Source organism: Pseudopipra pipra, chromosome 25 (assembly GCF_036250125.1).
Source record: "Pseudopipra pipra isolate bDixPip1 chromosome 25, bDixPip1.hap1, whole genome shotgun sequence".
Taxonomy (NCBI): domain Eukaryota; kingdom Metazoa; phylum Chordata; class Aves; order Passeriformes; family Pipridae; genus Pseudopipra; species Pseudopipra pipra.
The window spans coordinates 1,357,779-1,370,094 of NC_087573.1; the positions used below are offsets into that span (position 1 = coordinate 1,357,779).

General features: G+C 53.7%; 1 protein-coding gene across 7 annotated transcripts in view; it reads left to right on the forward strand.

The window, feature by feature from the left end:
• The window catches only part of ATP2B4 (ATPase plasma membrane Ca2+ transporting 4), a 48,690-nt gene extending 36,424 nt beyond the window's left edge, over positions 1–12,266 (forward strand). For 3 of the 7 annotated variants that reach the window (XM_064636142.1, XM_064636144.1, XM_064636143.1), the window contains 3 exons: positions 51–158; positions 474–656; positions 6,922–12,266. In XM_064636142.1, coding sequence (XP_064492212.1) covers positions 51–158; positions 474–656; positions 6,922–7,227 — 597 coding nt within the window. In that variant the 3' untranslated portion in view covers positions 7,228–12,266. Of the gene's footprint in view, positions 1–50; positions 159–473; positions 657–2,796; positions 2,998–6,921 lie in introns of those variants that run through there. The other 4 variants (XM_064636145.1, XM_064636147.1, XM_064636148.1 and 1 more) reach the window with 3 other exon arrangements.
• The last annotated feature ends 50 nt before the right edge of the window (positions 12,267–12,316 follow it).

Below are 12,316 nucleotides of genomic sequence, written 5' to 3' on the forward strand. Positions count from 1 at the left end.
TGCAGCCCTTGGAGCTCCCCAGTGTGTGACTCTTCTCTCCTGTGCTGTAGATTGTCATCGTGGAGTTTGGTGGGAAGCCTTTCAGCTGCTCTGGGCTCACCCTGAGCCAGTGGTTCTGGTGTATTTTTATTGGAGTTGGGGAGCTGCTGTGGGGCCAGGTAAGAGCCAATGTCCCAAACCTGCCCCATGTCTTTCCCTCCCGCTGCCTCCCTGCCCTTGTTCTCCCCAGTATTTATTCAAGGCAGCTTTGGAAGGGGGTGATGCTCCATCCCACACCAGCAGTGAGGAGGGGAGGTTGCTAATCTGCTCCTCACTCCCATCCTGCTTCCAGAGGGACACATCCAGCAGTGACATGTCTCTGCTGCATCCCAGTGTGTCTCAGCTGGGTCTGGGCAGCTCGTGCTCCCCTTGGCTGGTGGGCTCCTGCTCCCATGGCCTCAGGCTAAAGAGCTGCTCTCCCTGTCTCTCCCCAGCTGATCTGCACTGTCCCAACCAGCCACCTGAAGTTCCTGAAGGAAGCTGGGCACGGCATCACCAAGGAGGAGATCCCAGAGGAGGAGCTGCCTGAAGACGTGGACGAGATCGACCACGCTGAGATGGAGCTGCGGCGTGGGCAGATCCTGTGGTTCAGGGGTCTCAACAGGATACAGACACAGGTACAGGGGGGCAGCAGGGACGGGGGGGGGGCTCTTCCTTCTCTCTTTCTCCTTCTTTCTCTCCAGGGGATCTTTCTGGAAAGAGGTGAATGCTGCTGCCCGGAGGATGCCATCGCCTCCTGGGCCAGACTTCTCCCATCACCTGTGCCTCTCTGGGTCTGTCCTGGTTGGGGAACCAGGACAGCCTGGTTTTGGGGACATCTTGGGGTGGGGGGAGGCTGCTCTAATGCAGAGCACCCTGTCCTGCTGGTCTGCAGGAGGCTGGACGTGCCCCTGCTGGGCACCTCGTGCAGCAGAGGAGGTGGCTCGGAAGGTGTGGGGGGTCCATGGAGCCACCCAGGCTCTGTCATGCAGTGGGTCAGCACTGGAGCTGCCCTTGGTCACTGCTGGGATGCTGTTCCCAGTGAGGGATGTGCTCATTCTGCACGAGACCCTCTCTGGTCTCACTCTTTGGCTGCTCTTTCCTTCCCGACAGCCCCTTGGCTGCTGCCACCCCTCTGTGCCAGCTCTCTGTGCTCCTCACCAGGAGCTCTTGGCCCCACAGCACAGAAGGGGAGGAGAATCTCTCTCTTAATATGCTTTTTACATCACCTGTTTTTCCCTTACACTCTTTTTTTCCTGAAAGGGTGGTTTTTTTTGCCCCAGACTGGGCAGGGCAGGGTCAAAGCCCCTCCCTCACCTTTCCTGGAGGCCTGGGCAGAGCTGTCCCGTGGAGAAAAGCTCCATGTCCCAGTGTCCCTGGCACACAGGGCTGCTGGGCTACCTTTGTGCCTCCTCTCTGTCCCTCTGACAGACAGAGAAAACCAAAAAGTCCCTCAGACAGGGGCTGGGGCAGCACAGCAGCTGGGCTGTGCCACAGGAACTTTCCTTCTCCTCTGGGAGATGTTGCCTTCTTGATGCTTTCAAGGTGGAGTTCAAACTTGACTCCCTGCTCATTGTGAGGAGTGAGGGGCTCTTTGGGGAGCCTGGGCAGTGCTGGAAACCAGTGGTTCCCTCACATGAAGGATGTGCTGGCAGCTCCAGGCTCTTTTGGAAGAGGTCCAGCTGTGTTGGGAGGTCTGGGAGGTGCAAAGGGCTGCAGTGCCAGCAGCCAGGTGAGCCTGGAGCCTCCCAGGTATCTCCCTGCAGGTGTGGTGGACCTGGGCTGAGATGAGCCCTTGCTCTTGCAACATGAGAAACGCTCCTGGATGCACATCCTGGAGCCTCTTTAGGGCCTCCTTTCCTGGCTGTGGTGCCCTTGAGCAGAGCAGGCAGGTCCAGCCTGAGCATCTGGGGGCTTCTGTCCCCACTCAGTGTGTCTGAATGAGAGCACAGGGCTCTTCCCCACAGCCCAGCCTGGGGCACTGGGGAAAAGAGGGGCATCAAACTGGGGAAGGAGCAAAGCCGTGTGTGAAGTCCCTCCAGCTGAGCCAGAGCTTCACGTGGGTCTGGAGGAGGTGTCCCTGCCACAGGAGCTGTGCTCCCTGCACAGGGCTGGGGACACTCCAGCTGCAAAGTGTCCAGGAAGCCAAGGTGGCACCTGGATCCTGCCTGGTTCCTCTGCCCTTGGAGCACATCCACAGAACTGTGGCCCCACCACCAAGGATACTTCTTGCTGTGTTCCTGCCCCCTCCAGCTCTGCTCCAGAGCCCTGAGCCTGGGAGAGGGGCTGAAATGTCTCCAGCTGTGGGCACATGGTGTGTGCCAGGATTCAGCCCCCCCAGCTGAACACCCCACAGGGCTGAGGGACCACAAACCCTTTGCCAGTGCAGTTTTCTGGACCCACCGGCTGCCAGCTCGCACCTCTGCCCACCCTCTCTCTTCCTCTGCTCCTGCTGCAGATTGCTGGGATAACCCAAGGTGTTTCCTCTGTCACTCCCTCCCACCACGGTCTCTCTGGTGGTGGGGGGGTAACTCCTGCTGCTCTCGCTCCCGTGGGAGGGGCAGAGGCTGGAAGGTGACCCCTCTGCTCCCCGGATCACCAGCCCAACCCAGTGGGGGCTTACGGGGTGGGGGGCTCTCTCCTCCCTCCTCCCCACCTGTCCATCCTCCTTCTTCCTTCCTGTCTGTGTGTGTCTGCCCGACCCCCCTGCTCCCCTCCCTCCCTCCCTGCCCCTGTCCCTGCCCGGGCGACGCTATCTCACTCTCTGGTTCTTTGCAGATGGACGTAGTTTACACATTCCAGACCGGCGCCTCCTCTTTGCAGGGAGCCCTCAGGAGACAGCCTTCCATCGTGAGCCAGCACCACGATGTAAAAAATGTTTCTAGCCCAACCCATGTAGCTCTTTCCTCCGTCAATTCCACTCCCACCACTTCTGCTGTTGCTGCTGCTGCTGCATCTCCTCCTGCGGGCAGTGAGTGATAGTCTATTACAATGCATGACTTCTAATAACCACAGAGAGCACCTGCACCCACCTAACCCGGCCTGTTCTCTCTCCCTCTGAACCCTGACTCGCACACTGGTTCCCAACATGAAGGATGGGGTGGGAAAGCGTTAAAAAACCCATGGTTTTGATGCTTTTGTTGCACCTTTAACAAGTTGACCTTTCTGGTCCTTCCCCCCCCAGTCCTTGTTGCTTCCTCCGTTTTTTACCTCTTCTCCTCCTTTGCAGGGCTGACGTTTGAGTCCACCCTCCCGAGGGGTGCAAAAATTGGCAGCTCTCATTCAAAGAGCCCCGTGTTCATGAGCAGCTAAAAGCACTGCTGTGAGAAGGGCAACACTGAGCCCAAACTCTGCTGGTCCTTTCCACCACAGCTCTGCCCGGCCCTGGGAGGGCAGGGGTGGGCAGAGGCGTTGCTTTCCTGCAGCTGTAAATCTGTTTGGAGGCAGAGTGGCCACTGGGACCTTCCCCCAGTGTGCTGCAGGGCTGGCTGAGCCGTGGGGAGGGCGTGTGAGGAGCAGGATTTGCTCCTGCTATGGGTGGGATGGAGGTTGGGCTGTGAACAGCCCTGCCCGTGGCTCAGCTGGCCCGTGGTGACACCTCGGGGCTGCTCCCCTGGTTCAGAGCTGGTTTGGAAGCAAGCAGCCTCTGTGTCCCCCCTGGGGGCTTGCATGGCACGTGGGACAGAGCTGAGTGTGCCCTGTGCTGCCCTGGGGCTCCGTGGGGACAGCCCAGGGCTCTGCTGGTCCCCTGGCAGCCAGAGCATCCTCAGTGCCCACTTTGCCCTGTTCACACTGGTCCTCAGTGTGTGCAGACACGCCGCTGTGCACGCAAACGGGATGGAAACCACTGATTTTTCCAGTGGGAAAGCTGGATCCTGGATCTAGCAGTGGGTTTCCAGGCCAAAATAATCCCTGCCTGGTGCAGAGCCCCTCTCTGTGCTCGTGGGGAGCTGCGTGTCCGGGCTGGGGGAGCACGTGAACGTGAGTTCTCTCTGCAGGCTGTGCCAGGCTGGGAGTAGGTTGTGTGTCTTTCCTGGATAATTGGCTTTTTTACTGCACAGTCACTTTCCGTGTTCTCCTCTTATTAGAGAAATATCCTCGGTGACTTTCTGAATAGCTTTCAGTCTCCACTGTTTATGCACTGTGGGGGAGGAGAGAGAATTTCGGATAATTTTGTTTTCTCTCTCTATTTAGCTGACTCTGGTGCTTGGATTTGATTGTGTTTAACCCCAGTGTTTCTGAAGCAGCACAGCTGCCTCTCTGCTCCCGCCTGCATCTGGGCACCACCGAGACTTTCTAATGGGAGAAAAGCTGCTTAGGGGGGCTCAGGGTAGTGGGCTGGGTGGGGGGCAAGACCAAAATCCAGGTTTTTTGCAGTCTGTGCATTAATTCCCTCCCCAGATTTGCAGCAAGGGAATAGATAACCCGGGTAGCTCGTGCCCTTCCAGGCAGCAAATCCACCAGGAGCTAACCCAGGTCTCCAAGTCTTGCCTCTGTTTTCTGCCTGGACTTCTCTTTTTCCCTCTGCTGCTTCCCTCTCTCCTGAAGCTCCTCTTCCCTCCACACAGATCCATGGTGTCCCTCTGCCTCCCACTGCACTCCCGTGGATGAGTTCTCCAGGGTTGGACCTCGGCAGCCTCGCTGCTGTGTCCCTCCTGGGCTGGTGGAAAGGCAGGGAATGACCCTCTGGAGATGGTTTGCAGAGTTGGGCTGCTCTCCCTGGGAATTTTGCCCTGGAGTGAGGGAGCTGGGCACAGCCAGGGGTCAGCAGTGGGGCTGATTCTGGCCTCGTGCAGAGGATGTAACTCCCATCTCCATGGGAGCAGGGGGGTTTGCCCAGCACATCGTGGTGCTGCAGGGCTGGTGGGAAATGAGAGTAAATTCCAAGCCTGGAGGTTGTGTGAAGGTTCCAGGTGGAGAGGAGGCGTGAGCAGGGAGGGAGGTGGGCTTCCAGCTTGGAAGGGGAGGGTTTGGGTTTTGTTTGCACTGCCTGGCTCATTCAGAACACATTTCCTTGCTGTTCTGTTCCTTTGACAAGGGAACAGCTGAATTCATTTCACAGCAGCTGCTGACAGAGATGGTTGAAGGAGGAAAATCTGAGCAAAGCTGCAGCAGAAGCTCCTTGGTGGAGCTGCAGGCAGTGAGGGGGCAGAGACAGGGAGGGCTCCTGGGGAGCTGCTCCTGCCTCTGTGCTGGGCTGAGCACCTCGTTGCTTTGGCAGTCCCTGGGTTCTCCTTGGCCTGTTTGGGTTGGTTATACTTGATTTAGTGCATTCTGTGTTTTAGGGGTCAGGGATTGCAGGTGCTGTTCTCAAGGTGCTGGTGATGTGACAGATTGGAGGTGGCCTGTGTGGTCCTGTGCACTCCCACTGACCTCACCCAGGCTCTTCCTGTGGTGTTAGTGCAGCAAACCCAGCTCGGAATTTCTGTTTCCAGCTCCACCAACCTTCCATTTTTGCAGGGCAGCTGGTGCTCCAGCACCAGGGGGTACCTGGCCCACGCTCATCTCCTCATCAGTGTCTCCAACTCGTGTGTGTGCTGGTCCATGTGTGTGTGTGCAAGAGCTGGGGGGGTTGTTTCCAGCCAGGATGTGCTGAGCCTGTGCCCGGGGATGCCACTCTCATGGTGCAGCACCATCCTTCTGAGCCAGGTGCAGAGGGGACTCAGAAAGGCATCCCCTGTGAGAGGAGCCCTGGAACAACTTGCAGGTCAAACTCCCAGGGTTCCAGGCACGAGGCTCTTTGAGGAACCTCTCTGGTCTGGTTTGGTGAGTGCTGCTGGTGCTGAGAGCAGAGATCCCCAGGAGGCTCTTGCTGGCTGTGCTGGTTGGTGAGCTCCCTCCTGGCCTGGCTGGGCACCACACTGAGGTGGGCAGTTAAACCCAGCTCATCTCAGCAGGATGTGGGGTGTGGGCTCTGCTCCCCCACCATTCTGCAAGGGAGGGTGAGAGCTGGAAGGGTTCGAGGCTGGATTTCCAGAGGGTCTGGAGGGAGCAGTGAATCCACTGCAAGCCACCATCCAGCCTTGTTTCCAGACCTCTCCCTTCCAGTGCAGGAGGCAGCAGAACCATTCCCTGTTTGTCCAGACCAGGCTCTGGATCTCCTGCTTGTAACACGTTGGCTTTTGGGGGAGCTGCCCTGTGGGTTTCCCAGGAGCATGGCTGGGATTCCGAGCAAAGAGAGTGGTTTTCCTGCAGAACATCCAACAGAATTAGCTGCCTTTGGAAACCACTGGGTCTGCTGGTGTAGGGAAGGATCCAGAGCTCCAGCTGTGTGGGGAACCTCACACAGATCTGGCTTCCTTCGTGCACGTTTAGCTGGGTTAGCTGATCATGGCATCCACTTGGATCTGGTGCTTCCCATGGGCTTGAAAAGTTGGTGACACCTTTTTAAAGCCCATTCCTTTCCCCAGGTCTAGCAGTGAACTAGAACAAACACACCCATGGCTCCCACGGTAGAGTGTTTTGAACCCGCTGTTTGTCTAACCCACCTCTTTTTTGAGCCGTAGTTCCACCCTGTTGTCCTCGTCCATCCCCACGAAACGCGTGTGCACACGTAATGACAACTAATGCATTTTGGCTTCCATCCATTCGGAGCGACCTGGGGGCGGGTTTTGAGTCGTTCTGTGTCTTTTCTTGCAGCTTCTGAAGTCGCCCCGTAGTCGGTCGATTCCCCCATCACACACCCAGTGCCTGAGTCTGATCCGTGTTGGCCCTCCTAGTTCACCATAGACCTCTCAGTTTGACCCAGCTGTGTGCTCAGTGGTGGTGACTTGTTGTCGTGGTCGTGCTTTTTCGTTTTTTTACCGTGTCCTCACTCTTTATTTGGCCTCTCTCCCGGGCTCTGTGGCCCCCCGGAGCCGTCACTAACCCGTCTCTTTTGCCCCCTCCCCGCGCTCCCGGCAGATCAAGGTGGTGAATGCGTTCCGTAGCTCCCTGTACGAAGGCCTCGAGAAACCCGAATCCAGAAGCTCCATCCATAACTTCATGACTCACCCAGAGTTCATCCTGGAGGAAGACGAGCCTCGAACACCATTCCTTGACGGCGCTGAAGACGACCCCGAGACTGACGGGCTCCCGACGCGCGGCGGGGGGAGCCCGGGCGGGCCTCCAGCCCTGAACAGAAATAACAATGCAGTGGACAGCGATCGAGCTGAGCTCTCCGTCCCGGAGCCCGAGAGCCCCTTCCACAGCCTGGAGACATCGGTTTGACCTTAGAACTTGGAACCCCTCCCCTCCTCCTCCTCCTCCTCCTCCACCTCGGCCCCTCGCCCGGTGTGACGTCGGCACCAGTAACTGCTCCCACCTCGTGTCAAACTGCTCATACGTATATCATTGGGGTGGGGTTTTTTCGGGGGGGGTGGTTTATTTGTTTTCCTTCGTTTCGTTTTGTTGGTTTTGGGTTTTTTTGGGTTGTTTTTTTTTTTTTTTTACCATGATTTAGCAGTGGGAACCAGAGTGCCACGATGCTGGGCGTTGGGGAGAGAGGCTAAGCCAAAAAAATTGTGCCATCTCCATCCCTCGTTTTCAGTGGTACTCGCCCGGGTGAAGCAGCCAGGTTCTTTCCTCTCCAAGAGTTGGGCTCCAGGCGTGTCTGTCTGTTGGGGGTTTTCACTTTGCAAAATGCATGATCAAAGGAAATTCAAGTTGGTGTAGTCTTACCTGCCCACCCTCAGCCCGAGGGCTGGGCTGCACTTGTGACTTTTATTTTATTTCTTTTTTTTTTTTCCACTTGTGGTTTTTTGGGGTTTTCTTCTAACGTTGGGGTTTGTTCTTTGCTCGTGGGATTTGCCCCCAGGAACTCTGCAGTGGGAAGTGGGGGCAGTCAGCACTCCAGTGCAAAAACTAAGAAATAAACAACAAAACCCAGCCAGGGGAAGGTGTTTACTCGCAGGTTGAGGGATACAGGGATGTGCACCAGTCTTCCACCTTGAAAAATGGTACCTGACCTTTCCAGCTCCTCTTCTGAGTGTCCACACACACTTTTCTCTCTCTGTTTCCAAATTGGTAGATGAGGAACAAAGGTGACTTGGCTGTAACTTTGCTGGATGGAAAAGATTCTGATTTTTCTACAAAGGTGGAGGTGAACTGGCAGTGAAAAGGTGGTGGGGAAAAAAATGCCACTGTTGTGAGAAATGTGGCTCCTTCCTGGGGAATCTTAAGAGAGGCCTCTCTGCTGCTCTTGATCAGGTGTGAAACTCTTGGTGAGAGCTTTGCCAGGGTTTTACGGCTCCTGCCTTCGAGAGCAGAGGGATTTCTGCCCATTCTGGCTTTTCTGTGCTGTTGGGTTAAATAATCCTTCAGCCTTGGAGTAGCAGCTCCAGTGAACTGCTGAGGAACCTCAGAGCTGTGCCCACCAAAAGCTTTACCAGGCTGAACAGAGAACAGGCATCAGGGCACTGAGGGCACAGTGGGCCAACTCCCAGGTCATGGAAGGGATGAATTAGGTTATCTCGTTATCCCATGGAAGGGGGGGAGGCTCCATGGCCAGTGGAGGACCCTTGGCTTCCTGGAGCTGCTTTGCCAGAGGAGGTGGCAGTTGCTTGGTTGGCTGCAGATCTTCCAGAGAAGGTGCTGCTGGAGGCTCGGCCTCACTTGCTGCTTTTTTGGAGGTCATCTCTTCACCCTGTGTCCTGCCTCACCTCCACCTCTTGGAACCTTTTAGGGAGAGTCCTGTTTTTTGGAGCAGAGGCCCCAGTTGGCTCCGAACTGCCCCTCTGGTGATCCATGGCCCTGAGCAGGAGGCAGGATTTGCTTTGCTTGAGTCCCAGGGTTGTGGCCCCGGGCAGGCAGGGCCAGAGGAAGCTCTGCTGCCTTCCTTCCCTCCTTCATCCCAGAGGAAGCTCTGCTGCCTTCCTTCTCTCCTCCATCCCAGAGGAAGCTCTGCTGCCTTCCTTCTCTCCTTCATCCCAGAGGAAGCTCTGCTGCCTTCCTTCTCTCCTCCATCCCAGAGGAAGCTCTGCTGCCTTCCTTCTCTCCTCCATCCCAGAGGAAGCTCTGCTGCCTTCCTTCTCTCCTCCATCCCAGAGGAAGCTCTGCTGCCTTCCTTCCCTCCTTCATCCTGTTTGGCCCGGTTGGAAGCAGAGAGAACCTGGTTGTAACTGGCTGTACAATGTCGTCTTTGCCCAGCTCCACCCCCAGGAGCAGTGGGGTTTTAGGGGCAGGGTGGGCTGGGCTGGTTTCTTCTTTCCTTTCCTTTCAGAACGCACAGCAGAATCTCCCGTGCCTTCTCCGAGCACTGCCTGCAGCACCTCCTGCCACGCCAGGGCCCAGTACTTTGCCAAGAAATAAGTGTTCCTTAAACCACAACACAAACCAAGTGTCTTTGTTTTGTTTCCAGCCCAGCCCCGACCCCGTCCCTTCCTGGGGGTGGGAGGAGGGAAGGATGAGCCGCCCCCTTCCTGCCCCAGGTGGCTGAGGAAAGGTCCTTCTCCCGCCCCTCGTGCCTGGGTGCTGGCCAGGGGTGAAGGCTGGGCTCTACACTGCCAACAGCCAGAAAAATTGCCACCACTGCCCATCCCAAATTCAGTGTCAACCCCCTCCCTGCCCATCGCTGCCCTCCCCTCCCCAAAACCCACCGTGGGCAGGACCTCTGGGGGGGGGGAGTGCAGGTGGTTCTTGGGTTAAACACGAGTTGGTGACAGGAAAGACTGAAGGGGGGGAGCGGGTGGTTGTGGGGTTTGGTTCTGTACTAAAAGGTGACATTGCTTAAAAACAAAACAAAAAAAAAAACACAAAAAAAAAAAATTCACTTTTTTCTATTTTAAATACTAGCAAAAAAAAAAACCAAAAAAAAAAAGGTGAAAATATGGTGTTCTTATAAGCTTACATAAATATTTATTAAATACTTTTTTTGGGGGGGGGATGCACCGATTTATTTTGTTGTGTTTTTTTTTTCTTTTGATATTTTTTTAATACCTCAGACCTGTTTAAAAAATAAAAAAAAAAAAAAAAGACTTCAACCAACCAAAAGCCAAGTTTGGAGGCTCTCAAAGTCACTCCCAAAAATCTGTGACTGGCAGGTTGCCACAAGGGTCTGGTCGTTCTTTAGTTGCTCTTATTTTTGTCGTTCTAGTTTTCCACATTTAGGAGGGGGAGAAATAATTATATATAAATATTATGCAAAAAAAAAAATAATCTAGTTTTCTTTAGATCAGAAACTGATATTTTTACGTCAGCCATATGTATTTTGTTTAAAGAGAAGTAAATAAATAAATCTCGAGTCCCGGCGCGACTGTGTGACGGCAGGTCCAAGGGACAGGTAATTAATTCCGTGCATTAATTAATTCAGCCATCGGATGCCAGTCAGCTTCCTTTTCTCTGAGCAGCCATCTTTCTACTAGACGTTAGTTGGGTGACACAAATGGGTTTTTTTTATATATATATATATATAAATTATGTTGGTATGGCTGGTTGCTTCAAGTATAAGCGTTTCTTGTGCGTACAAATTTCCTGTAAAGTATTTGGGGGGTTTTTTTGTTGGGTTTTTGTTTTGTTTGTTTTTTTTTTTTAGTTTCAGTGATATACTGGCAGCAGCTGACTCTTGGCTTAAGTTATTGAGGACATTACAAAAGATTTGGGGGAGATTGGTGCTCCAAAAGGCATGGTCGGCGGCACGAACTTTTGGGGACTCTCTGCAACATGCCTTGACTAGGGGGAGATATATATAAATATATATATATATATTATTATTAATTTTTTTTTTGCTTTGTTTGAACTGCCACGAGCGCGCCCGGGGACAGTGCCCGACAGGAACCGAAGTCATACCCTGTGATCCGTGTTAACTTGCCTTGGAATGCTTTGTTATTAAAACACTCTGAACGTAATTTTGCATCCAGTTCTTGATCCCAGGAGGGTCTCTGGTGGTGGATTTATTTTTTTTTTCTCTGTGGAATAAATTGGCGGATTGGTACCAAAGACATCCCACCACGCCCTTGGTGCGCGTTGCTGACCAGGCAGCTTCTGAGGCGTTTGCGTTCTGGGCTGAGGTTTCCTTTCTGGTTTGCACAGGGGAGTTTTTAACTTCGTTTTCAAAGGTTTCGTGCAATAAGCTTCGAGGGAAATTTCGGAAACAATCTCCAGAAGGAAAAAAACTAAACCAAATTTTAGCATGGGCGGCCTTTGGCTTTTCCCCCCCCCCGCGAGGAGTCGATGGCCCCGAGTGCTCAGCCCCAGCTGCTCGGGGGGGCACGATGGGGGTGACTGGAAAAACCCCATCCCAAATCCAGGGAGGGCATCTCCAAGGTGCCATGGCCAAGTCCTGCTGCTCTCCACGGCTGCAGGGCCCACACCAAAGTCCCTGGAGGCTTTTGTGGGAGGGCACCTGTAGCTGCATCGTGTCCTGCTCCGTCCCACTCTTACGAGTTCATGGACGTGGATCCCTAAAACACCCCCCCTGCACTCCCAGCTCTCCCCTTGGAGCACAGGGATGTGGGGATACCTCTCTCCTGGACCTGCCCCAAACAGAACCACCCCAACCAGGTGGGTTTTGGCCCCTGGTTCTTCCTCTCCAGCATCTCCCCCTGCTGAGCTCTGCTCTCCTCCCACTCACCAAAGGCCCCAATTTTCATCCAGCAAAGCCCATGGCTAAAACTGCCTTTAGTTTATTTCCTCCCCTTCAATAAATATATATATATACAGTATGAAATCAACATTTATGTGTGTGTATATATATTTATCCCGCGCTCTCACAACAAAACTTTCCTTTGAAGAGGGCACGCAGAGCCGAGTTTTTCTTTTCCAGTAACTAAGTATAATAAGCACTGGTATTTTTGTATAAAAACGGGAGAAAAAATAAAATACAAAACAAAAGACTGAATATTATGTGGTATGCATGACATTAAACAACAACAACAAAAAAAAATGGTGGTTTCAAAGCAATATGTACCCTGGTGTGTTTGCCATATCCTACAGTCCAGCTTAAAGTGCACCTGATCTGTATTGCATTTTGATATTAATCTCTATGTACAATGTTTTGCATGTAATTTATATGGTTCTTGGGAGAAAAAAAAAAAAAGAATCTGAATGAATTGTCAGTTGGCTTCTTCTGAGCAAACAGACTCCAAGCAGAGCTAATACTCCGAGTGGAAGCAGAAGAGTGGTTGAGGGGTGGGAAAAGGGGGTACATAGTTCAAAACCAGGCGTGCTGGGGGTGGGGGACAAGGAGGATGGTTTGGAATCAATAAAGCTTTGGCTGTTGCGCAGAAACAATGCGCGAGTGCATCCAGAGAATAAACTGTGCCCACGTGTAACTGTGACCTCCTCAGTGTGTCCAGCAGCTTGTGAAATCAATGCCAGGCCC